Source organism: Hemiscyllium ocellatum, chromosome 10, assembly GCF_020745735.1.
Source record: "Hemiscyllium ocellatum isolate sHemOce1 chromosome 10, sHemOce1.pat.X.cur, whole genome shotgun sequence".
NCBI classification, from domain to species: Eukaryota; Metazoa; Chordata; class Chondrichthyes; order Orectolobiformes; family Hemiscylliidae; genus Hemiscyllium; species Hemiscyllium ocellatum.
In genome coordinates this window covers 109,126,023-109,152,782 of record NC_083410.1, presented here as the reverse complement: position 1 = coordinate 109,152,782, position 26,760 = coordinate 109,126,023, and the positions used below count along the sequence as shown (strand labels likewise).

The following is a 26,760-nucleotide window of genomic DNA, read 5'->3' as shown; positions in this document are numbered from 1 at the left end:
GTAATTGAAAAATATCATAATTTTAGGATTGCACTAATCATCTTAAAAGTATATTCCATATTAAAAAATATTACTCTTACTTTGAAGTCATTTAATTCAAATTACCCCTTCATTTGATTATAAATTATGCATGACAAACACTTGTGTTCTAATTAACGTTAATAGCTGAACCTACTGAATAATGAGAACTTTGATCATAAAATCACTACAGTAGTAGATTTTATGTGAGCTCTGGTTTCAGAATACAAATTATTCAGCATTTATTTAAGAAAAACCTGAAAATTGCGACCATGGGCAATTTGAGCTGCTTTACAACACATGAATATTGCAAACAGTGGGTTGATAGTCTAAACCAGTTGGTTTTATTGCAGTTTTCTTTACAAAGCAAATTTGTTGATCAGTTGGAAGACAATTCAATCAGAGTATATAAATCTAATTACATATTGATCTTGCTTAAAATGTTCTACTTATCCATTGTGCATTGTGTCAATAGGAGTAAAGCCCTTATTTAATTATGACTAATAATACCCCAGTAATGATTTGGAGATGCCAGTGTTGGATTGGGGTGTACACAGTTAAAAATCACACAATACCAGGTTATAGTCCAACAGGTTTAATTGGAAGCACTAACTTTCGGAGCGTCGCTCCTTCATCAGGTGGTTGTGATGAAGCTGATGAAGGAGCGTCGCTCTGAAAGCCATTGCTTCCAATTAAACCTGTTGGACTATAACCTGGTGTTGTGTGATTTTTAACTTAATACCCCAGTAAAATACTGTCAAGCTCTTCTTTTAAATTCTTGTTGTCAACTCTAATTCAACTTGATTGATGACATGAAGCAAAGCTTTTAGCTGAACTTAAGCAGTGTGACCCGTACCTTCTCCATAAATCTGATACTTAAGCTTTCAAAAAGGCTCATTTATGAATAACACACGCAAACTATTAAATGCTCATCTGCAGTCTGACCCTGGCATTAATTAAATTCCCTGGAAGAAAATGATTTGCAGTTCACTGTCAGCACACACTGTGGTGAAACTTTAACTCTGAGATGCAAAATTACATTTGTAAATATTGTACACAAACGTTTGAGTCTTTAACCTCAGGATCTCTTTGCCTTCTGTTCCTGGCTTGTCTTTTCCACTGTGGTCTCTACAATGGTGGAGGTCTCTGAGTAACCCTCCAGCTTGTTGTCTCTAAATGTCTCAACTGCCTCAGTCATTTCTATCTTCTCATAGTACCTATACTTTGGCTCCTCTGGGGTTCTCTGGTCAGGTGATAGTGGCTGGGTTGGAGTGATAATGGTTGCTCTATCTTTGTCCTCTTTCTGCTGCTGTCCAGGAGGACCACCTCTTGATGCCAGGTTATCTGACTGTGGTGTAGATGGGCCACTGAAAGGTGTGGGTTTGTAATCGGAGGGTTGAGAAGGATCTGGCAGTGATGGGGTTGGGGGTAAAATTGGTGCTGATATTATCGGTCTTTTCAGTTCTCCATTACCACCGGATTTTCCATCATCTGCCTTTTCATCCTTTTTTTCATCCTCACGGTCTTTGCCATTCTCTTTAGTGGAGTCAAAGTCTTTCTTGCCATCACCACCTCCATTATATTTTAAAGGGGCGGGGAGGTCAGGCTGTGGTAGAGTGTCCATATCAGCAGGGACAGGTTGGTCCTCAAACGTAACTATCACTTGACTCCTCGTAGGAACTGTCGTACAGAAGAAAGGATCCATATAACTGGCTTCACCTGTGACTAACACATAGTGCCCTTTGGTATAGAATGCTGCTACAGGTGGTTCAGGTTTCTTATGTCTTCCCATTCTGTCCAGGACTATGTTGCACAGAGCGTTATAAAGCCGACTGATCTGTGCTCCATCTGGTACATCATCTGGTTTTGTGGCCTCTTCTCCCTCATCAGAATAAAACTCAACATCCTCGTCTTCTTCCTCATCTTCCTTGGCACTGAGTTTACGGTCTTCACTCACTTCAGAAGGTTTCTTTGCACATTCCTGTTCCGCTCCATTGCTGCATTTGTCACCTGACGAAGTGACGTCCTTTTTCTTTGATGCTTTTCTGGAGTGCGCTATTTCACTGGCCTGAAGAGGTGCACTGTATAGTGCAGCCACAGTGATGTCTAACAAAAATAGAATGTCATTTTTTTAACTGACTTATTAGCTGAGAGTGCTGTTCAACAAATCTTCAGTTAAATCTAAGCAAACTTAAAGCGAACATATTGGTAGGATGATCATTACTGAATCAGTCAGGCACACATCTTTATCCTAAAATGGCATTAGTGAAAACCTTTACGATTCTTGTGATAAACCCTCTCCTATCACACATCAAGAGTTAGTCATGTCATAGCTGCAAATGTGTTGCTGGAAAAACGCAGCAGGTCAGGCAGCATCCAAGGAATAGGAAATTCGCGCAGGATGCTGCCTGACCTGCTGCGCTTTTCCAGCAACACATTTTCAGCTCTGATCTCCAGCGTCTGCAGACCTCACTTTCTCCTCTTAGTCATGTCATAGCGGTGAGGAAAATACCTAACATTTTCTCAATATACATTTATATTCAACACTGGCACCCAGCAGCAGGGAACTGGAGGCATTTCAGGAGTTTTGAGAATCTATTTTGTTATAGAATTCACTGAAGAGTGACAGGTGTGTGTACTTACTTCCATGGAATCCCCACAGTGTGGAAACAGACTGTTAAGTCACATAAGGCCACACTGACCCTCCGAAGAGCATCCTACCCAGACCCATCTCCCTACTCTTTTCCCTATAACCCTACACTTCCCATAGCTAACACACCTAACCTACACATCTCTGGACATTATGGGTAATTTAGCATGGCCAATCCACCCTAATCTGCATATCTTTGGACTGTGGGAGGAAACCAGAGCAACGAGACGAAACTCATGCCATCATGGGGAGAACATGCAAACTCCACACAGGCAAATGCCCGAGGCTGGAATTGAACCCGGGTCCCTGGTTCTGTGAGGCAGCAATGCTAACCACTAAGCCACCATGCTGCCCTATTTGGTTGTCGACAGGGAGAGAGAAGGGCAAGACCAGGTTAGCATTATTTTCAATATCTGTTCCTGGGATAGGGTCTCCACTTCTACTCACCTTCCCCCCCCGTTCCCTCACCCCCACTCACAAACCCCAACCAGGTCAAGCTGGGCATGGCCAAAGGTGAAAAGTATCCTGTCCCCAGTACTTTCATAATGGAGGTCAAAACCTCTACCCCTCATCTGATCCACTGCTTCCCTATCCCCCACCCTCAAGGACTCTCAATGCAGTTCTGTAAAGTTACAAGGACCTTTTTTTTAAAGTTGCCCCTTTGCTGCCTGGTCACCCATTGTACCAGCAGCCCCTGCAAGCTCCCCTCCAAGTTACATACCATTCTGACTTGGAACGTATCATTGTTCCTTCAGTGTTACTGGTTCAAAAGTCCTAGAATTCCCACTCTAACAGCACTACCTACAGCACACAAACTGCAGCGGCTCAAGAAGGCAGCTCATCACCACCTTCTCGAGGACAATTGGGGCAGACAATAAATGCTAAAGCTAAAACACAAATTGCTGCAGAAACTCAGCAGGTCAGGCAGCATCTGTGGCGAGAAAGCAGAGTTCACAATTTGGGTCCATTGGATGTCCTTCAAAATTACAGTCAGGGATATCTATGCCATGTGTACGAATGAAGAAATGTTTTTCCTCTTGCTGAATCTTTCAAAAGTCAAACCCGTTTATAAAATCACCCGAACATAATGGCTTTGGATTCTTTTCAAAGTGTTGAAAGCTGCCTCCTCTTTTCAAAAACTATAACAGAATAATTCCGAATTCCGTCACCATCAGGATGAAACAGAAGTGACTGCAGGGTCTCCTGAGACATTAAAAACTTTAACTTTTGATGACATGCTAATTTGCATCTGACCTTTGGCCACAGGTGCGACCTCTATGTTGTCATAACGACTGCTCGCTGACATTGCGGTTGCCTTAGTTGGAGTGGGTTGTGATCTGAAAAGCGAGAATTATCAGATTAATGGTTGAATAAGAGTTAATTATTGACAGGTCTCTTTAACGTGCAGCAGGAGAGGTCTACGAAAATCATGTTCCATCAACTTCCTCAATAATTTGCTAACCCTCAGAGGGGTGACAGTGCCAGATAATTTTACTCCCTTACTGCCAACACCCAGTACCCACAACCATTCAGTCTGCAAACACTTTGGGCTTTTTTCCACAATATTCCAGGTCTTATGCGTGGTGGCTGTCGTTACAATGTGTTCAGTTGCTGTTGTAGGAGAAGGGTTTGGGTCTCCTTTTCTGAGGAAGGATGCTCTTGCCCTCAAAGGGACAGCAGCGAACGTTTCCCAGGCTGATTCCGGGGATGGTGGGACTGAGGTATGAGGAGAGATTGACTCGGTTAGGATTGTTTTCACTGGAGTTCAGACAAGTGAGAGGGGGATCTCATAGAGACTTATAAAATTCAACAGGACTAGAGAGGGTAGATGCAGGGAGGATAATCCCGATGGTAGATGCACCCAGAACAAGGGGTCACAGTCAGGATTTGGGGTGGGCCATTTAGGATGGAGATACTTCTTCACCCAGAGAGTGGAGAGCCTGTGGAATTCAATACCCCAGGAAGTAGTTGATGCCAAAACATTGAATGTATTCAAGAGGTGACAAGATGCAGAACTTGGGGCGAATGGGATCAAAGGTAATGGGGAGAAAGCAGGATTAGGCCATTGAATTGGACGATCGGCCAGAATGGGAATCTCCAACTATTGAGCTTGTTCTCTCAGCTCCATGTGTCAACTGAGTCAGAGCCTGCAACACGTAGCAGCCAAATGGACCAAGTGTGTTTGGAAGGTCAAGCCATGGCTGAGTGGACAATCCCTGCAGAACTAATATCGCAAGGCAAGGGTAGCATTTTAATTAATGACCAAATGATTCCACTCTCACAGCTTGGGGTCAGTCCAGTGAAGAGGAAGGAGTCGATGTAAGATAAATTGGAGATTGCTATCTGAATGTGACTCCTGAAAATTTAAACCACACACATTCCTGCAGAGAGTGAGAGGAGCTCAGGTTTCATTTTATGTCAGAATTCTACCTAACAGACCTTGGAAGGTGTTATAGCTTTTTACAGGCTTCATTATAAACTGTTTAACTATTTCTCAGAATTCTGTCACTGGTTTCTTAACTCACAACAAGAACCTTTCACCCATTACACCCTGCGCTGCTGGCCTACACCGGGTTCTGATGTGGAGGTGCCAGTGTTGGACTGGGGTGGACAGAGGCAGAGGTCACATGACACCAGGTTATAGTCCAACAGGTTGATTTGAAATCACAAGCTTTCAGAGTGTTGCCCCTTCGTCAGGTGTGGAGAGACACAGAGACACAGAGACACAGTCACTGGGTACATACGCAGAGACATCACGGGCAGAGAGATCAGAAGATCATACAACTGGTATGTGTCGAGTTTCTGCAGGTGACCCCGAGCATTTGATGGTGTGTAAAGTGTTTATAAAGTCAATGTCAGTGCTGTGTTGTTATGACAATCAAACAGAGCGATAGGAATATACAAAAGGTGACATCTAAGGTCAGACAGTGTACTGTGGGTGTGAGGCTTTGTTCAGAATCTGTCTCAAGAGTTTTAACCTGGGATCAGGCTGGTTTTATTCTGAAAGCTGGAATTTATAAGATGCTGACTGACTGTGACTACAAATTGTGTGTGTTTTGAACAAAATAGAATGCATCTGCAAATACATTGGGTTCCGGTTGAGCAATGTTTTCATATTAAAATTCTCTCAAGTATCCTCCATGGCCAGGGTCCTCTTAGTTCTGACTGGAAACCCTCCGAGATTTGTTTTCCCTTTTTATTCACAGGATGTGGGTTTTCCTGGCTGGGCCCAGTATTTATTACCCATCCCTCGCTGGCCCTTGAGAAGGTGGGGGTGAGCTGCCTTCCTGAACCGCTGTAAGTCCATGTGCTGTAGGTAGACCCAGCATGATCTTAGGGAGGGAATTCCAGGATTTTGACCCAGCGACAGTGAAGAAATGGCAACATATTTCCAAGTCAGGATGAGGAGTGGCTTGGAGGGAATTTGCAGGGGGTGGTGTTCCCATGTATCTGCTGCTCTTGTCCTTCTGGGTGGTTGAGATTACTGGCTTGGGATGTTCAAAGGAGCCTGGGTGAGATGTTGCAATGCACCTTGTAGATGATGCACACGGCTGCCAATGTGTGCCAGGTTATGAGGATGTGAGACTGTTTTCACTGAAGAGAAGACGGTGGAGAGGTGACTTAATTGAGACATATAAGATATTGTCTTCTAGGAGAAAGTGAGGATTGCGGATGCTGGAGATTAGAGCTGAAAATGTGTTGCAGGATGCTGAAGAAGGGTTCATGCCCGAAACGTCGATTCTCCTGCTCCTTGGATGCTGCCTGACCTGCTGTGCTTTTCCAGCAACACATTTTCAGCACATATAAGATAATCACAGGGTTAGATAGGGTGGACAGTGAGAGCCTTTTTCCTTGGATGGTGACAGCGAGCACGAGGGGACATGGCTTTAAATTGAGGAGTGATAGATATAGGACAGATGTCAGAGGTAGTTCCTTTACTCAGAAGGTAATAAAGGCATGGAACACTCTGCCTGCAACAGTAGGAGACTCGCCAACTTTAAGGGCATTTAAATGGTCATTGGACAGGCATATGGATGAGAATGGAATAGGGCAGGATAAATAGGCTTCAGATTGGTTCCACAGATCGGCACAACATTAACGGCCAAAGGGTGTCCATTGTGCTGGTAATGTTCTATGTTCGATGATGTGGAAGGTGCGAATGTAGAAGGTATGGGATGGAGTGCTAATCAAAACCTTTACTCTTGTCTTTCTGGAAGGAGGCCTCTGTTCTCATCTAATTCTGGCCTGTTGAGTCTCCCTGAATGTCATCACTGCACCATTGAAGCCCCGTTTGCAGTTACATAGGATCTAATCTCTGGGCAAAAAAAAATCTGAATGAACTGTGAGTGCTGGAAATCTGAATCAAAAACAGAAATTGCTGGAAAATCTCAGCCATTCTGGTGGCAACTATGGAGAGAAATCAGAATTAACTTTTCAGGTCCAGTGACCCTTCTTATCTCTGGGATTCCCTTTCTAAATCCCTCTGACTCACCATGTTCTCTTCCTTCTTTAAGATTCCCCTCTTAAAATCTATCTCAAGCACCTGGTGTTCTGACCTAATCTCTGCTTAACTGGAGTAGTGCCATACTTTGTTCTATAATCTTCCTGTGAAGAGCCTTGGGGCAATTTATCAATTAAAAGTGTGATATAAATATAATTAGAGCTGACAAGCTATTTAACAATATTATGCAGACCCCTTACAAGGGATCATTCAACGGTATCTTCCCACTTTTGATGAAACCAAAATTGATTAAACAGTTACATTTCACAGTAGAATAAAGTCTCCACTACTTCAGAAATAATCTCACGAAGTTCATATGCAATGAAACCTAAGCATTATACATTGATGCTGTAAGGCAAAGCTAATACCTGGATGTCTATTGTAATCACTATTCAATATACATCAAATTCACTTATATCACAGGGGTCACAAAAGAGGCAAATATTAATTTAATTATACATTTTGCTGATTTAAAAAAAAGAAGCTGGGTGACTCAGTGATTAGCACTGCTACCTAACAGCATCAGAGACCCAGGTTCGATTCCACCCTTGAGTCTGTGTGGAGTTTGCACATTCTCCCTGTGTCTGCATGGGTTTCCTCTGGGTGCTCCGGTTTCCTCCCACACAAAGATGTGCAGGTTAGGTGAACTAGTAATGCTATATTGTCCCTGATGTGCAGGCTAGGTGGGTTAGCCATGGGGAAAATAGGGATTGGGTGGGATGTTAGGTGTGGGCTGAATGGCCTGTTTCCACACTGTAGGGATTCTAATCAGTCTTATTAAATGATAACACAGTTTCACTTTTTGGACCCCAAGATCCACTTAAGAATGGATTCCTACTGTTAGGTAATTTTTTCTGGACAATTGTAAAGTTACTGAAAAGTCCCATTACGCACCTGGAATCTTCATTTGCTATAAATCTCTTGTAGCTCTCCAGTTCATCATCCAGCGACTGCTGATACATGACAACACGTCGACACTCGTTGACATATTGTTCCAAATTCCTCTCAACTTCTCCCATCTTTTTCTTCAAGACCTCAATTTGCTCCCTGTGTGATTGCATCTGATCTAGCTCACTTCTATGCGTGTTGGCGGTTGGCTGCTCCGCTGTTGTTGTCTTTTCATACAATAAGATTGAAGTAATATTAAGTATTTATCATCACATATGTGTAAAAATACAAGTTTGGAGCAGGTGGAGGCCATTCAGCCCCTCGAGCCTGCTCCACCATTCAATAAGATCATGGCTAATCACGTTGCGGCCTAAACTCTACTGTTCCTCTTACTCCTAAAAACCTTTAACTCTCCCGTTTGCCCAGAATCTATCGACCTCTAACTTAAAAATATTTGATGACCACTGCTCACTGAGGAAGAGAGTTACAAAGAATCACAATCCTGGGAGAGGAGAGGCCTCTTCATCTCTGTCAGAACCAGAAAAAGGCTCCCGTTTTATTAAACAGTGCCTCCTAGTTCCAGTCTCTCACATATTCTCTCAGTATCAATCCCATCCAATCCCCTCAGGATCTTTTTACTTACTTTGTTGAGATCATCCTTTTAAACTCCAATGAATACAGGGTCAAGTCTTACCTCTTATGATAACTGAGCATGCACTCCCATCCCAGGAACCTGTGGTTTTTTTCCCTTACCAGTCCAGCAGCAATGTACCTTAGGACCCGACCAGCTCATTCAAAAAGAATACTCCTTGGTTCTTCATAAATCCTGTGGTAGTTCACCCGAAGGAAAATCAACCCATTGTTTCTTTGACGAGTCCATGAAATATCCTAATCCATCGCCAGAAACCAGTCATTGTGTGGCCCTAATCTCAGCTGTTCACAGCACAAGTTGCTCCCACAGGGAGCCTGATGTTAATCCACAAGGGCTAAAACCGTGTAGCGCTGACCTTTACACGACCATAAAAAAACTCCAGGTGGCACTATCTGACAGAAGATGTATCTAATCTTTCATTGTAGAACAAAAGCAGAATTAAAGAGGTTCCTGCCCCTCTCATAATAATGAGAACTGGACTGGAGCCCACATTGTGGGATGATGCTGCTGCCTGGTGGCCCAGAGATTGAAAGGACAGTTGCCAGTTGATACATTAATGCTGCCTGACCACCCAAGAGCTAACACTCCACCCACAGGCGATCAGCTGATATAGTTCGCCAATGCCATTTTTAATAACTGCAATGCTTCTATGAAACAGTATGAAAACAATACAGTCATTTTAACAGTCTTTAGTAGGTCCTGAATCAGGACTTACGTACACACGCAAAACAGACAAATAGAAGCTCTCAAGGTATTTGCAACAATGAGAAATTAGATGGGATAAAGGCGATTTGATATCATGTAGTATGGGTCCAATGTTGGATGATGCCATCTACTACAAAATTCGTCACAAAAGCAATTTGCATTTAGATAGTACCTTTAGCACAATAAAATGCTTCCAAATTAATAACCTCTAACACTCAGAAGGGCAGCAGGTACATGGGAAAACACACCCCTATAAGTTCCACTCAAGGCATTCACCATCCAGACTTGGAAATATATCGCCGTTCTTAAAGTGACATTGGATCAAAATCTGGGAATTCCCTCCCTAAGGGCATTGTGGGTCTACCTAGAGCACAGGGACAGCGGTTCAAGAAGGCAGCTCACCCCCATCTTCTCAAAGTCGGCAATTAGGAATAGACAATAAATGCTGGACCAGCTACTGTCTGTGTGGAGTTTGCACATTCTCCCCATGTCTGCGTGGGTTTCCTCCGGGTGTTCCGGTTTCCTCCCACAATCCAAAGATGTGCAGATTAGTTTGGATTGGCCACAGGAAATTGCCCATGGTGTCCCGGGATGTGCAGGTTAGGTGAATCAGCCATGGGAAATGCAGGGTTACAGGGTTAGGGTAGGGTAAGGGGGTGGATCTGGGTGGGATGATCTCAGAGGGATTAGTGTGGTCTCGATGGGCCGAATGGCCTGCTTCCGCACTGTAGGAATTCTATGATTCTAGGTATGGAGCCAGCAATGCCCACGTTCCCATGAATGAATAAAAAGAAAATGAGAAGATTGTCCAACAGAATTTAACACCAAGTCACTGAGCTCCGAGGGACAGGTGACTTGATAATTAAGGTAGGTTTTAGGAAGTATCTTAAAGAAGGAAAGGGATGGGCTGAATCAGAGCAACGTAGGGAATTAAAATCATGGGATTGTTCTTCCAAGCTGTTCTACCATTTAATAAAATCCTAGTTGATCCAGATGTACCTTAGCTCCACTCCTGACCTGCTCCACCTCCCCCCACCCACTCTCTAATGATCCACTGCCTTTATCTCTTTTGCCTATCGAAAATCTAACTCCCTCAAGCCTTCAGTAGATTCTAGAGTTTGAGACCCTCAGGCCATTGAAGACATGTACATTGATGGTGAAGAAATTAAAACTGGGGCAGCTCAAGAGGTGGGAATTAGCAGAGAGATTACTGAGGTTTGGCAGAGGCGGGTAGGTGGTGGTTGGATTGCAATGCGTAAAGGCTGGGTCTTAAAATCAGGAGCTATTGTAGGTCAGGGAGCACAGAGGGCACTGATGGTTAAATCGAACTGGCTATGAGCTAGGAAGGGGGCAGAAGCATTTCATGTGAACAGGCCAAGGCATATAGCAGCAAATATCAAACCACCCTTCATTAACCTCTCCAGTCCCTCGCTGCCCCAGGCCAGTGGCACACAGGCAGTTGTGTAGCACCTTTTATGACCTCAGGATCTGCTTCATCAGCCAATGAAGCCTTTCGGGAGTGATGTCGCTGCTGTTAATAGAGATCCGGTACCACAAGTTGGGAACTGGCATCTTTGCCAGGCAGGTGTGGCACCTGAGAGTTGGATGTGTGAACGTGTCCCAAAGCAGTGCCACAATTACCCCCTGGGCAAGCCTGCAATGGCCAGCAGACTCACACAGAAAGCCCCCAGTGCAACTCAACGGATTAAAAGTCTTGGACAGGTATCCTGCTCCTGTCTATGTTATTGGGAGTAATTGGGAATGTGAGGATGAGCCATGAGCTTATTGAACAGGCTTGAGGGGTCGAATGGCCCACTCCCTCTCCTGTTTGCACTTGAATAGAGATGAGAGTGTCCTTTAAATTCTCCACTTCTACGGCAAACTGGAGCCAAAGCTTTAACTTTATAAAACAATTTATAAACCTAAAGTTCCGGTGCCCAGTGTCCTTCAGATACCAATTTTCCAAGATTGTTACAATCTCGTTTTACTGCTGCTTGAACCTTTATGATAGGATAACCTGGGAGTTACTTGCATTTCGCTGTTTTGGCCAACTTTATTAACAACTGCCTCACCACATCATCTAGCAACACACCGCAGCTCTCTTTCAGAGTCAGCCTACCCTCATTCACTGCCAGTCAGACCATTGTCTAATCCTTGGCATCTGCTAAGTGCGACATTTTTTCTTTCATCTCCCTCCTTGCCTATTTGCAAAGAAAACAAATCCACTGGGATTTACTTCCGAGATTGTAACATTGAAAAAGTAGCTTAAAATCATGCAAGTGCTGCCTCAAAACTTATGTTCAGTCCTGATGGAGCACTTGGATTCCCAAACTGTAACAAAAAAACCCCGTCAAAACGCCAGAAAGAAATACAAAGACGTCTCAAAGATGCTACAGTGATTAAGAGGGTGGAGCAGCTTCCTTTATAAAATTGCAGATTTTGAGGAGGTTTGGTAAAATTCTGAATGGATCAGACAGAATAGATACTGAGAGAATGCTTCTACATATGACAGAATCCCAAATCCAGAGGTCTGAAGTACAGGATAGTTGCTGTTAAATTCAATAGGGATAAAAGGTGGACTCGGAAAGTGGTTAGAGTGGGAGGGAGGGCTCACTAACACGGGACGTGATGGATGTAAGTGATTTATTCCTGTAAAAAGGACAAATCCATGAGAATTAAAGAGACAGAAAGAAATATTGAGAGTTGGGGAGAAAGAAGGATTTCTGTGTAAAATGCACTTCCTGAAATACTCTGTTTGAATTCCATAACTCATATTACTTCAGCACGCCCTCCAATGGTGAAAGGTTCGAGATGATGGAGACACACTTAGAACTGACGGAGCACAGACACACGCACAACCACCTCAAAAGGAAGCTAGGCAGAATGTCGCAGGGTTCCCCTCACGATGGTCAATTGATCTATCGCCCAGGTTTCCTGGTCATGCTTTTATACACCAACTGACCTCATTCCCTTTCTGGCTCGGTAATGGACCGGGGTCACTCTCGCCGTTGTCTAACCGAGATACCTTTTCTGAGCCCCTGTCCACCACCAGCTCCTTCTCTTCTCCCTGTAAGAAGGACAAGAACAGACAAGAGGCTATAAATGTTCCCAAATGTGGCTTACCTCAAATTTAAAGTTTTAGAAATTCCAAAAAGAAGAAATGTATCTCCCTGATGTTGTAAGATTAACCCATTTCCGATATTTAACCACCTTTCCTTTGTTTTGGTCGTCATAGGATCATAGAATCATGCAGCACAGAAACTGACTCTTTGGTCCAACCTGTCTACGCTGACTATAATCCCAAACTAAACTGCTCTCACCATGGGAAATGCAGGGTTACAGGGATAGTGTAGGCGGGGTGGGTCTGAGTGGGATGCTCTTCAGAGGTCAGTGTAAACTTGATGGGCTGAATAGCCTCTTTGCACACTATGATTTTATGAATTTATGATTTTATGAATCACTAACATCAATAAAGTGGCCTCATTCTAGTGGTTCAATCATTGCTGAGCACGGAATCTTATGTGCACAATGTACAAGTGTTGGTCTAGTATATATATACAGAACCTTGATTAAACCTCACTTGTTCTGTAACCTAGTGTACCCAGACTTAGACCACAACCTGGAGATCAACAACTTTCTGCATTTAGGTTACCTCCCAGCTTAATGTGGTTGCAGGTTCACAGCTTATGGACTGCCGCACATCTCTGACAACATTCAGGTAGTCCTGGATTTCTGCGAGATTCTGCAGAAACATGTCAGAAAATAAAACAATGATCACTTTACATCATTTTCGATCAATAGCAACAGATACAGAGACTGATGAAACTCTTGAAGAATAGATTCCATCACTGATATCACTCAAACACACACCGGGGCTTCCCCCTCAATGATATTCTGAAGTGGACCATGATTTAATTGTACTTGCAACAATCTTAAGACTGTTATGAAGACATTATTCAAGGAGCAAGTAAAAAGTAACCATTAATCTCGGGCAAGGGCAAAGTAGTAGGAAAAACAGAAACTGCTGCTCTCAATGAAAGCTTCAAAGTTCTCTGTATGTCTGAAATTGGGTCAATACTTTGCACAAATGAAAACAGAAATTGCTGGAAAAGCTCAGCAGGTCTGGCAGCGTCTGTGGAAAGAAACCAGAGTCAACATTTTTGGTCCTGTGAATTGAACTGAATTAGCTTTATTGTCACACGTACTCAAATGGTTACAGTGAAAAGTTTATACATCGCCACTTCCAGCACCATCCTGATGAAGGGCTCTTGCCCGAAACATCGATTCTCCTGCTCTTCAGCTGCTGCCTGACCTGCTGTGCTTTTCCAGCACCACACGTTCCATTAAGGTACCTAGCTACAATCCTTTTGTACAGATTAGAGAAGTGAAGACAAAAAGTTACACTACAGCAATACCCTTGGTCAGAACTGGATCTGAAACATTAACTCTGATTTCTGCTCATAGGTGCTGTCAGACCTGCTGAACGTTTCCAGACATTTGTGTTTTTGTTTCTGATTTCCAGCATCCGCCGTTCTTTGAGGTTTTATTAAATATTTTTGCACTTGTGCATTTCAAAGAGCTTTTACTAATTTGTTTAAGCAGCTGTCCGAAAAACAATCACACATTGTGAAGCCTCAGACAAACATTACATCGTTCAGTCTTTACAAAACTATGCACAGCTTTAAATTAAAGTAAATTCCATAACAAAGGGTGGCACGAGCTATTTATTATTGACAGGCGGGAATGATTCACTTTGCTCATCATTACACTGAATGGTTAAATAATTGACAGCACATACCTTCCTGTTTCTCTCTTTGGTGGAGTTTATATCTTCCTGGAGGAATTGCGTACGGATCTGCAATTCCAAATTCTTTAATAAAGCTTCATTTGCATTCTGAGGTGAAGAAGATGACATACAAATGAGACTTCCAAAACTCTCCCTTCTAATGATCAAGCACTTGTACTGACTGACTGTAGGCTGCAATATCCTCTCTTAGCATGGGGAGAGCACCCTGCTGTCATACTTACAGCCATACTCTACACCACATAACTAGGCAGGGAAGGATACAGCTGGACTCTAATTGGTACAAATTCCGTAAGCACTTATTTACAGAGATCTATGACACAGGTATTCATTTCCAACATTGACCAGCAGTTCCAATGGATTAGCTATAGGATATGCAGGGTTTGAGGGATAGGATTGGTGGGTCTGGGTGGAATGTTCTTTGGAGGGTCGGTGTGGACTCAATGGGCTGAATGGTCTGCTTCCATACTATAGGGATTCTGTGATTCTATACAAGTAGTTCCCTGGTTATGAAAGGGTCTGTTCACTTATAGGTCAATTTGTACTATTTGATCAAACTGGCTCTCCGCTAATTCCACTTGAACTTTCTTATTTGCACTTTTTCATCTCTCTCTGTTTCAACCGGTGACTCTGTGTGACCTTGGTATCACGCAGTCGGGAACCACCCCAGGATATATGTCCTGCAATAGTTCAGTTGCCTGGCTTTTCAACCACAGTAGGCAGCACTCCCACCTGTGACCCAGCGATGTAGGACAGTATAAAGTAGCCATTCATGCGTCGGACCTTTAACATTACACCCCTGTTTGTGTACTCCTTCATAAATACAGGCCAGTCTGCTATAATGCGCATTGTGTTACTGCAAATCTGCTATAACACGACTCACAAATTGGGGACACTGTTTCTAAAGGACACATTTTTAAAGAGTCTCTTGGTTATAACTCGATTCTGGCCCCATTAGTTTAAATGGTGCTGCTTTTATGCCTATTCATGTACCCAATGGATGTCTTTTAAATGTTGTAATTATACCAGCATCCAACACTCCCTCTGGCAGCTCATTCCATACACACACCACCCTCTGCGTGAAAAAGTTGTCCCATAGGTCGCTTTTAAATCTGTCCCCTCTCAATTTAAACCTATGCGCTCTAGTTTTGGACTCCCCCTACCCATGGAAAACACTTTGTTTACTCATCCTATTCATGCCCCTCATGATTTTATAAATTTCTATAAGGTTACCCCTCAGCCTCTGATGCTCCAGGGAAAAGCCTATTCAGTCTCTCCAGTTGACGCCACTACAATGAAATTAAAACCTTATTTAATATACAATTAACAACTACACAGGGTATCAGCACCATGAAGACATGGTGTTTCATGACCTGTCCTGACCTCCTTCCTACCCCAATGATGTTAGTAATACCCGTCTATTCCTAGCCCACTAAACAATCAACACTGACTTGCTCCAGCCACCCAATATTCTTCCCAACTCAGCACTGCACCATGTCCTACACTCACTCACTGACACATCAGTGGAGTCATCTTCTCATCTCCTGAGCCCCAGTCAGTACTGCACCTTGTTTGGGAAGTATCTGATTCACACACCTTCACTCACACGCCCTCTGGGGACTAGCAGGGAGGTGGTGGGAAGATCCACAAGCTGACCAATCTGCTGAACTGCATTGTGGACACTTCTGCCATAAGACAGAATTCCTGATGGACCCATAAACTCAGAACGCCTAGCCCAGAAATACTATCTATTGCTTTGTAAGAGGTCCACAGTGGCACCAGCAAAGGTGGGAAAGGGTGATCTACTCACTTCCCTTCAGCTTAATCTTAGATAAGTTACATTTGCAGGCCCAGGGCATTATGAGATATGGAATCGAGGTGGGTGATTAGAGATGCCATATACATAAAACATAATTTCACTGAGTATCTGAATGAGTTCAAGGGGCTGAATGGTCTCCACCTGTGAGTGGAATGGTGGCTCAGTGGTTAGCACTGCTGCCTCTCGGCACTAGGAACCCAGGTTCAATTCCATCCTTGGGCAGCTGGCGGTGTAGAGTTTGCATATTCTCCCTGTATCTGCATGGGTTTCCTCCCATAGTCCAAAGATGTATTGGTTAGGGTGGATTGACCATGGTAAATTGCCCCACGGTCTCCAGAGATGTGCAAGCTAGGTGGTTTAGCAATAGGGAATGCAAGGCCAGCGGGGAGGAATCAGGCCGCTTTGCGGAGGGTCAGTGTGGACTTGTAGGGCCGAATTGCCTGCTTTTACGTTGTAGGGATTCTATGTTAAGGCTTTGGAAATGGATGAACTTAGTGTTCACTTTGAAAAAATTTAAGATTTGGAATGTCATTCACAGCTAACGAAAGTAACACGTGATATTCCTAAGACCTCAAGTTGAGGACATGAGATCAAAGAGAGACTTGATGACAAGGAAACCAAAGTGAAGTCTTAGGACTTTTGTTTATTTCATTCTTACACTACCCAAGAATTGTGACTTCAATTAAGTCAACTGTTTGTATCTGGGTTTTGTTCATACAATGATATTAACATTTGTTTCAAATACAAAGCCCAATTTTAACTCATTCAAAACCCGTTCATTTATGGAGGAGTAAAACTGGGGGCTGAGCAAATTCGGGAATCTGTTGTTGCGGGGTATTCGATAATCAATGGTGTTGGCGGGACATCTAAAGAGCCACGACACGACCACAAGCCTCAATCTTGTGACCTGTTCTCCCCTGGGAGGCTATGCATTTGATAAGCACTTGAAATGTCATTACAGTCAAAGCTATGGGCCAAGTGTGGGAAGTGGGATTAGCGTGGATAGTTCTGGGCGGACTTGATGGGCCGAAGGGCCTTTTCTGTACTGTGTGACTCTATGACAATGACTGTGAGTAGCTGCAAATGTGTTGCTGGTCAAAGCACAGCAGGCCAGGCAGCATCTCAGGAATAGAGAATTCGACGTTTCGAGCATAAGCCCTTCATCAGGACTGTGAGTAGTCAATGGTAAGCATCTCACCTTATTCAGGCTTTCAAAGGTGTCCTGAAGTTGTTGGTTGTTCTCGTATTCTGCTCTATGTCTGAAAGCAAGACAAGCAAAATGAATAGACAATGGACAATAGATAATAGGTGCAGGAGTAGGCCATTCAGCCCTTTGAGCCAACACCACCATTCACTGTGATCATAGCTGATCATCCACAATCAGTATCCTGTTCCTGCCTTATCCCTATAACCTTTGATTCCACTGTCCTTAAGAGCTCTATCCATCTCTTTCTTGAAAGTATCCAGAGACTTGGCCTCCACTGCCCTCTGGGGCAGAGCATTCCATACACCCACCACTCTCTGGGTGAAGAAGTTTCTCCTCAACTCTGTTCTAAATGGCTTACCCCTTATTTTTAAACTCTGTCCTCTGGTTCTGGACTCACCCATCAGCGGGAACGTGCTTCCTGCCTCCAGAGTGTCTAATCCTTTAATAATCTAATACTTCTCAATCAGATCCCCTCTCAGTCTTCAAAACTCAGGTGTACACAAGTCCAGCCGCTCCAATCTTTCAACATATGATAGTCCCACCGTTCCGGGAGTTGACCTTGTGAACCTACGCTGCACTCCCTCAGTAACCAGGATGTCCTTCCTCTAACTTGGAGACCAAAACTGCACACAATACTCCAGGTGCGGAGAAATTTATTTCTACTCACAAAAACTGAAAGAACCGTGGATGCTGGAAATCGGAAACACAAACAGAAACTGCTGGAAAAGCTCAGCAGGTCTGGCAGTGGGGAGAAATCAGAGTTAACATTTCGCGCACAGTGACCCTTCCTCAGAACTTTCCCAGCAATTTCTGATGTTATTTTCTAAGCCTTTTCCAAAGATGCCCGGTCAAAACCAAGGTCCAGAAATAATACACAAACATAAGTAAAAAATCAGCATCACTTAAGGTCATTCCGCACTCCCTTACCAGAGTGATTTCCACAAATGTTATTTTGATTCATTTGCAGGTTGTGGGTGTCACTGGTCAGGCCAATATTTATCATTTATTGCCCATCCCTAATTGCCCCTTGAGAAAGTGGTGTTGAGTTGTCCCCTTGAACCACTGCAGTCCACGCAGTACAGGAACATCTAAAGAACACCTAAAATATTGTTGGGAAGGGAATTCCAGGATTTTGACCCAGTGATAGTGAAGGAATGGCGATATATTCCCAAGTCAGGGTGGTGAGTGGCTTGGAGGGGAACTTGCAGGGGGTGGTGTTCCATGTACCCGCTGTCTCTGAATTTCTGGATGGTAGCGGCCATGGGTTGGAAGGTGCTGTCTGAGGATCTTTGGTGAGCTTTTATTTCATCTCCTCCTCAAGTGGTGTTCTTTTAGTGCATCATTCTTTTTGGTTTTATGTGATTGGGGCCATTTAATGGTAAAAGCAACATAAATGGCAGCTTGTGCTGAGAAAGATGTTACTGTATCAGGAAGGACTGAATAAACTGTGGCTTATTTCTCTCAAAAGAACCCTGAGGATTGACCTGTTCTTAGGACTGCGAAAGGTTCCGAGAGTGTTGACATAGAGCCACTTTCAGTTTAGACCAGAACTTGTTGCAAAAAGTACAGAAAGTCAGTAAGAACGCCAGTAAGGAAAGGGAGCTTGTGTGGCTTAATTACAACATGGAGTAGTTGGGCCGAATGACCTGTTTTTGGGCTGGAAATTCTACATGTGTAAGATTGCAGGTAAGCTGGCATAGAGCCACTTGCACTTTAGTCCAGAACTTGTTGCAAAAGGTACAGAAAATCAGGGAAGGGAGCTTGTGTGGCTCAATGCAGCATGGAGTAGTTGGGCCGAATGGCCTGTTTCTGTGTTGGGAAGAATGCGGGTACGTTCTGCTGGTTGTACTGAGGCAGCACGATGTAGTGATGCTGCTACAGTGCAATTGGCATTGTTTCCAGAAGGAACAACAATTATCAAAACAGAAGCTATATGCTCAGTATTCTGTATCCGGGAAGATGAGAGACTAGATCTTATGTGGATCTACAAGCACTGCTTTAAACAGACAGGAAGTTAAACCAAAAAATAGTGAGGGATTGCATTTGAGAAAGTGACTGAAATATTTATATCTGTAACCAAATAACAACTCCTTCTGCTCAGACCCCTCCTATTTTTCACCGAATCCCAGCATCATTTTGTCCCCTCCTTTTCCTTCTTAGATCCCTCTGCCTCGCTTTCTCTCCTGCTTTATTAGGATGCATTCTCTTAGGCTCCCTGCTCCAATATCTCCCACGGTGCTTCGGCCTCCTGTTTTGTTTGGTGATGGTCTTGTGAATTACCTTGTCTTGTTTTTGTGTTGGATGTCAAAGGAGCTATATAAATGCATGTAGTTGCATATTAAGGAGCTATATAAATACACATAGTTGCATGTTAAAGGAGCTATATAAATGCACGTAGTTGCATATTAAGGAGCTATATAAATACACATAGTTGCATGTTAAAGGAGCAACATAAATGCATGTAGTTGCATGTTTAAGGGGCTATATAAATGCACATAGTTGCATATTAAAGGAGCTACGTAAATGCACATAGTTATATGTTAAAGGAGTTATATAAATGCAAGTAGTTGCATGTTATTAGTTACTAGATAATGCATCTGGTTGCATGTTAAAGGAGATATATAAATGCACATTGTTGCATGTTAAAGGAGCTTCATAAATGCTGGTAGTTTTGTTAGCTGTCCTTCCCCATCGAGAGTGCACTGTGATGATCCACTCTGTTGATTATAAGTTGCTCTTGATCTCTGTATCCATGCTGCGATATTGGGTAGAGTCTATCCCCAGCTGACATCAAACCATCTGGGGGCTGATGGCAATAACTCCATTAGGGTCATAATCCAGAGGCCAGGGCTAATTCTCACCCAGCAACCGGACAGAATTAAGATTCATTAAATAAAGTCCAGAATTGAAAGCTGGTCATCAATTGTTGTATAAATCCATCCAGTTCACTACTGCCCTTTAGGGAAGGAAATCTGCTGTCCTTACCCGGTCAGGCCCACAGCAACAGGGTTGACTCCTAACTGCCCTCTGAAATGGCCATGAGCCTCTAGAGGGTAATTAGGGATGGAAGGCAAATACTGGCCTACTCAGTGACACCCACATCCCCTGAGGAGCAAGGAGCAAGTGAAAGTGATACATCGAGGACCCCTGGTGGTGGACCATAGCTGAAGCTCATCTGTCCTGGCCAAGTTGTTTATTTCTGATCTCACTGTCCGATTAACCGCCTGTTAATGGTTACACTAGTTTAACCGATGGAATTAAAAGAATAACATGAAATTGTGGCAGTTGCTAAGGAGACAATGTCTTTCAGCCGTGAACAATTCCCAGTCATCGGGGATTCAATTGAAATTACATTGGAATCACAATCTCTGCCTTTAATTACAACAGCGTTCCCTCTTAAACCCCACATTGGATCCTGGCCCAGAGAATTGCTGGAGAAACTCAGCAGGTCTGGCAGCATCTATGGAGAGAGAATGAGTAAGGAACGGGTTTAGGGTCTGGTGTGGGGAGGTGTTGGTGAGTGCATGGGGGGCTGGGGTTTTGGGATGTTGGGGATAGGACAAGGTGTTGGTGGTTAGGTTTTGGGGTGGGGCTTTGTGGGGTGGGGGATGGGGGAATGGTAGTGGGGGGTTGGTGATAGGGGAGTGGGGTGTTGGTGAGTGGGTGAATGGGGGTGGGGTTTTGGGATGTTGGGGAAAGGGCAAGATGTTGGCAGGTGGGTGATGGGGTGGGGTTTTGGGGTGATTAGATTAGATTAGATTACTTACAGTGTGGAAACAGGCCCTTCGGCCCAACAAGTCCATGGTGTTGGGGATGGGGTGGGTGTTGGTGGGTGGGTGATGGGATGGGGTTTTGGGGTATGGGGGATGGGTTGGGAGTTGGTGATGGGAGTGGGGTGTTGGTGGGTGGGTGATGGGGTGGGGTTTTGGGGTGTGGGGATGGGGAGTGGTAGTGGGGGTTGAGGTGTTGGCAGGTGGGTGATGGGGTGTGGTTTTGGTGTGTGGGGGATGGAGGATGGCGGTGTGGGTTAGGGTTGAGGGTGTCGATGGGTGGGTGATGGGGTGGGGTTTTGGGGTGTGGGGGATGGGGATGGTGGTGGGGATTGGTGATGGGGTGGGGTGTTGGTGGGTGGGTGATAGGGTGGGGTTTTGGGGTGTGGCAGTGGGGGTTGGGGTTGGAGGGTGTTGGTGGGGTTTTGCGGAGTGGGGGATGGGGGATGGCAGTGGTGTTGAGATTGGGGGATGTTAGCGGGTGGGTGATGGTTTGGGGTGTGGGGGATGGGGAAATGGCGATGGGAGTTGGGGTTGGGGTTGGGGGATGTTGGCGGGTGGGTGATGATGGTGGGGTTTTGGGGTGTGAGGGATGGGTTGGGTGTTGGTGATGGGGTGGGGTGTTGGTGGGTGGGTGATAGGGTGGGGTTTTGGGGTGTGGGGTTTTGGGGTGTGGTGGTGGGGGTTGGGGTTGGAGAGTGTTGGTGGATGGGGGACGGGGTGGGGTTTTGCGGTGTGGGGGATGGGGGATGGCAGTGGGGTTGAGATTGAGGGATGTTAGCGGGTGGGTGATGGTTTGGGGTGTGGGGGATGGGGAAATGGCGATGGGAGTTGGGGTTGGGGTTGGGGGATGTTGGCGGGTGGGTGATGATGGTGGGGTTTTGGGGTGTGAGGGATGGGTTGGGTGTTGGTGATGGGGTGGGGTGTTGGTGGGTGGGTGATAGGGTGGGGTTTTGGGGTGTGGGGTTTTGGGGTGTGGTGGTGGGGGTTGGGGTTGGAGAGTGTTGGTGGATGGGGGACGGGGTGGGGTTTTGCGGTGTGGGGGATGGGGGATGGCAGTGGGGTTGAGATTGAGGGATGTTAGCGGGTGGGTGATGGGGGGTGGGGTTTTGGGGTGTGGGGGATGGGTTGGGTGTTGGTGATGGGGTGGGGTGTTGGTGGGTGGGTGATGGGGTGGGGTTTTGGGGTGTGGGGGATGGGTTAGGTATTGGTGATGGGGGTGGGGTGTTGGTGGATGGGTGGGTGATGGGGTGGGGTTTTGGGGGATGGGGGGATGGCAGTGGGGTTTGGGGTGTGGGGGATGGGTTGGATATTGGTGATGGGGTGGGGTGTTGGTGGGTGGGTGATGGGGTGGGGTTTTGGGGTGTGGGGGATGGCGGTGGGGTTTTGGGGTGTGGGGATGGGGGTATGGCGGTGGGGTTTGGGGTGTGGGGAATGGGTTGGGTATTGGTGATGGGGTGGGGTGGGGTGTTGGTGGGTTGGTGGGTGATGGTTTGGGGTGTGGGGGATGGAGGGATGGCAGTGGGGTTTGGGGTGTGGGGGATGGCTTGGGTATTGGTGATGGGGGTGGGGTGTTGGTGGGGGGGTGGGGGGTGGGTGGGTGATGGTGTGGGGGAAGGGGGATGGCGGTGGGGGTTGGTATTGGGGGATGTTGGCGGGTGGGTGATGGGGTGGGGTTTTGGGGTGTGGGGGATGGGTTGGGAATTGGTGATGGGGTGGGGTGTTGGTGGGTGGGTGGGTGATGGGGTGGGGTTTTGGGGTGTGGGGGATGGGGGGATGGCAGTGGGGATTGGGGTGTGGGGGATGGGTTGGGTATTGGTGATGGGGTGGGGTGTTGGTGGGTGGGTGGGTGATGGGGTGGGGTTTTGGGGTGTGGGGGATGGGGGGATGGTGGTGGGGGTTGGGGTTGGGGTTGGGGGGTTGGTGGGCAGGTGATGGGGTGGGGTTTTGGGGTGTGGGGGATGGGGGTTGGGGGAGCGACACAATTTCCAGCCGTGTTGGCTGTGCTGAGGTCAGTATTTAAATCACCGGCCGACTCTAAACCAAGATGGGGTGTGAAAGCTGGTGACTGCAGATTGGACCCAACAGGGAATTTGTGGAATCTTTGGAATTGCCCGAGTACCGACTTGGATCGAGGTCATGGTTAGGAGAGGCCCACTTCCTTTGCCATGATTAAAAGTAGGCGCGAAGGACAAGGGGCATAAACGCCTGACTATCCAAAAGGATATTGGATGATTATTTGGATGGAAATGGTATGCAGGGAAACAGGGCAATGGCAGGATATTGGCACAAGGGAACAGAACTGGCGTTGCCACAATTGGCTGAATGGCCACCTTTTGTGCAACAACAGTTCTGTAATTCATTGGATCTGTCATCCAGATAGATGTATTGTCAATATGTCAGAAACACCCACCAAAGGCAGCAGTCAAAGCATTTAAAAGTGCTGCCCTTTAAACCTTTGAAAACACTGGAGGAGGCCAACACAGTGGCTTAGTGGTTAGCACTGCTGCCTCACAGCGCCAGCGACCTGAGTTCAATTCCACCCTCTGGCAACTGTCTGTGTTGAGTTTGTGCATTCTGTGTGCTTTGGGTTTTTCCCATAGTCCAAGGATGTACAGGTTCGGTGGATTGGCCATGCTAAGTTGCTCACAGTGTCCAGGGATGTACAGGATAGGTGGGTTAGCCATGGGAAATGCAGGGTTACAGGGATAGGGTGGATCTGGGTGGGATACTCTTCAAAGGGTCATAATTGGCTGAATGGCCTCCTTTCACACTGTAGGGATTCTATGGTTCAATGCTAAACATGATTGTTTATTGCTTCACTCAGTATGTTGTGAAGCATTCCTGGATTTGTGTAGTATGGCTGATTTCACAACCATGCATTGTCACAATCAGTTGCCTTCCATCTCACAGATTGGACAGCAGCAATCAGATTCAGACTTTGTGATATGGGGCTATAAATTATAAGGCTTGCTGTAGGTGAATGAAACGATTGTTGTTGTGAGGTTTTCTCTTATTGGAGGGGTGCAAATGCAAACATAGGTTTTTATGGAAGAGTGATTTTTTTTTCTCTCAATACCATAATGTCTGCAACGTACACACAGAACTTCACTTTAAGGTGCTTAAGTCTCGCCCATCTTTGCTAGGGTCCTGAGGTCTACTCATGGTGGAGTCTGGGTAAGTTGGCTGTTAGATATAAGGGCAAAGGATGGTGGGTGGAGGGCATGAGCTGGTGTGAGTGAAGACTAAAGTGGCATGTGGGCAACATAGGACGATGGAGGTGGGTAAAGGGGCATGGCTTGATATAGGGGAGAGTGACAGCACAGGAGGTGGGTGGAGACGATGCATTGTCGAGGGTGAAGTATGGTGACCTTTCATATTTTATTCCTAAACGTTGACATAGCGCCGGGTTCGGGACCAGCCATTTCCCTGCAGCTCACCATCGACTGGATTGAGGTCTGGGGGGACCTTCCTGGCCCTTACCCAAGGGGTGAAACTCTGCCTCAGGGGGAGATACACAACTGGGAAAGAGGCAGAGGAAAGACAAGAGGAGGAATGTGAATGAGTAGGATCAGATGATGAGAGAGGAGGGACATCCAGAGACAAGAAAGGAAATCATTTCAAATTGTTCGTGGGACCAACAAGCTCAAAGCTGAGTGGCACTGTCAGGGTTCCAATGCTATTTGACTGCTGGAGGCTTCACCCTTACATTAAAGCCACTCCCATCACGATGCCCATATGATCTGACTAGAAAATGGGTGCACATCCATCCGATTTCAGGTGCCTGCCTTCTACCTGTGCTGTTAATTCCTTCTAATCGAATCATTCCATTATTGTACAAGGTTCACAATTATTGAGAATCACACTTCTGAGCAACGTTACAGGTTATGAAATAAAAGGACAGTCACAACGTGGAAACTAAGCTGATCACACAGTCGGAAGCAGAGAGTCTTGGGCAATGGATATGTTTGGGACTGCAGGAAGGTTTGTTGTGTGGCTGCTGGAGGGGGTTTGGGTATCGAGAACCGTGCTTTTCCTGATTCACATTAATGATCTGGACCTTGCTGTGCAGGGGACAGCTTCACATTCCGCAGATGACACGCAGCTTGGGAAGAATTGTGAACTGTGAGGGGGACAGTGTGGAACTCCCCAGGGATTTTGACAGGTGGATGGAGTGGGCGGATGGGAGGTAAATCAGATTGCGTGGGGAGAAGTGTAAGGTGATGCGTTTTGATCAGAAAAACATTGAAAGACAGAATAACAATAATAATTAATGGGCGGCACGGTGGCACAGTGGTTAGCACTGCTGTCTCACAGCGCCTGTAGACCCGGGTTCAATTCCCGACTCAGGCGACTGACTGTGTGGAGTTTGCACGTTCTCCCCGTGTCTGCGTGGGTTTCCTCCGGGTGCTCCGGTTTCCTCCCACAGTCACAAAGATGTGCGGGTCAGGTGAATTGGCCAAGCTAAATTGCCCGTAGTGTTAGGTAAGTGGTAAATGTAGGGGTATGGGTGGGTTGCGCTTCGGCGGGTCGGTGTGGACTTGTTGGGCCGAAGGGCCTGTTTCCACACTGTAAGTCTAATCTAATAATCTAATCTAAACAAGGGGCAACGATTCTAAAGGGGGTGCGGGAGCAGAGGAAGCTGGAGATGTATGGATACAGATCACTGAAGATGGGAGGGCAGCGGGAGAGAACAGTTAATAAAGCACTCACTGTCCTCAGCTTTATTAATAGGGGGCATAGGGTACAAGCGCAAGGAGGTGATGCTGAACTTGTGCAACATCGTTGTTAGACCTCAGCTGGATTATTGTGGATGGTTGTGGGCACCACACTACAGGGGAGATGTCAATGTATTGGAGACAGTGCAGAGCAATTTACATGACAGCTTCCAGGAATGAGAAACTTCAGTGACGGAGGGAGATTGAGGAAGTTGGGACGGTTCTCCCTGGACACGAGAAGGCTGAGAGGAGATTAGATAGAGGTTTTCAAAATCATAAGGGGGCTGGACAGAGTCGATGGGGTAAACTGTTCCCATTTGTAAAAGGAGCAAGAGAAAGTGGAAGTAGATTTAAAGGGATTGGGGTTAGGGTGATATGAGAAAAAACCTTTTTCACCCAGAGAGTAGGAACGCATTGCCTGGAAAAGTGATGGAGGCTGGTTGAATTGAGACATTCACGAAGGGCAGTGGATGGCTATTCGGATAGAAATAGCATGCAGGGAAATAGGGCAAAGGGAGGAAATTGGCACGAGGGGATAGAACAGATGCAGGCAGTGTGGGCTGAATGGCCTCCTTCTGCTCTGTAACAATTCCCTGATTCTAAGAATAACTTTGAAGGTTTTACAGACTGCTCAGTACATTCACCGCTGAGGGAGACAGTGATCACCAGGCAAAGTAGCAGTGTGAGTGAGTGAAGGACAGAAAGACACCTTACTTGGTGTGGAATCGCTCCAAGAGTTGCTGCATTTCCTTTAGCTCCTTCTCTAGGACGTTCAGGTCCCTGAGCAGCTGCCACAGACTCTGCTGCTGCTGCCCGATCTGTTCAGTGAAGACTCCCTCCAGAGTTGAGAGCTCCTCGATCTGCTGCAGGCTCTCCAGCTGTTTCTCCAGCGTGACACTGCTCCTCTCCAGGGCCCGGGCACGCAGCATGTAGCGGTGAAACTGCTCTGTAAACCTCTGGAAATTCCCCAGCTCCTCACCCCCCTCGCTCTCCCTCCCCAGTCCATGCAGGGAGCTCATTTCAGACAT

The 26,760-nt window shown here is 45.8% G+C and overlaps 1 protein-coding gene across 1 annotated transcript; it reads right to left on the bottom strand.

Moving 5' to 3' along the window:
• Nucleotides 1-780: 780 nt before the first annotated feature.
• On the bottom strand, nt 781-26,760 carry LOC132819599 (filensin). Its single transcript, XM_060831170.1, has 8 exons — nt 26,447-26,760; nt 17,236-17,296; nt 14,213-14,308; nt 13,067-13,156; nt 12,377-12,481; nt 8,064-8,284; nt 3,923-4,005; nt 781-2,124 (listed from the first exon to the last, which is right to left on the bottom strand). The coding sequence occupies exons 1-8, from the start codon at nt 26,758-26,760 to the stop codon at nt 1,097-1,099; spliced, it is 1,998 nt and encodes a 665-aa protein (XP_060687153.1). The 3' UTR covers nt 781-1,096.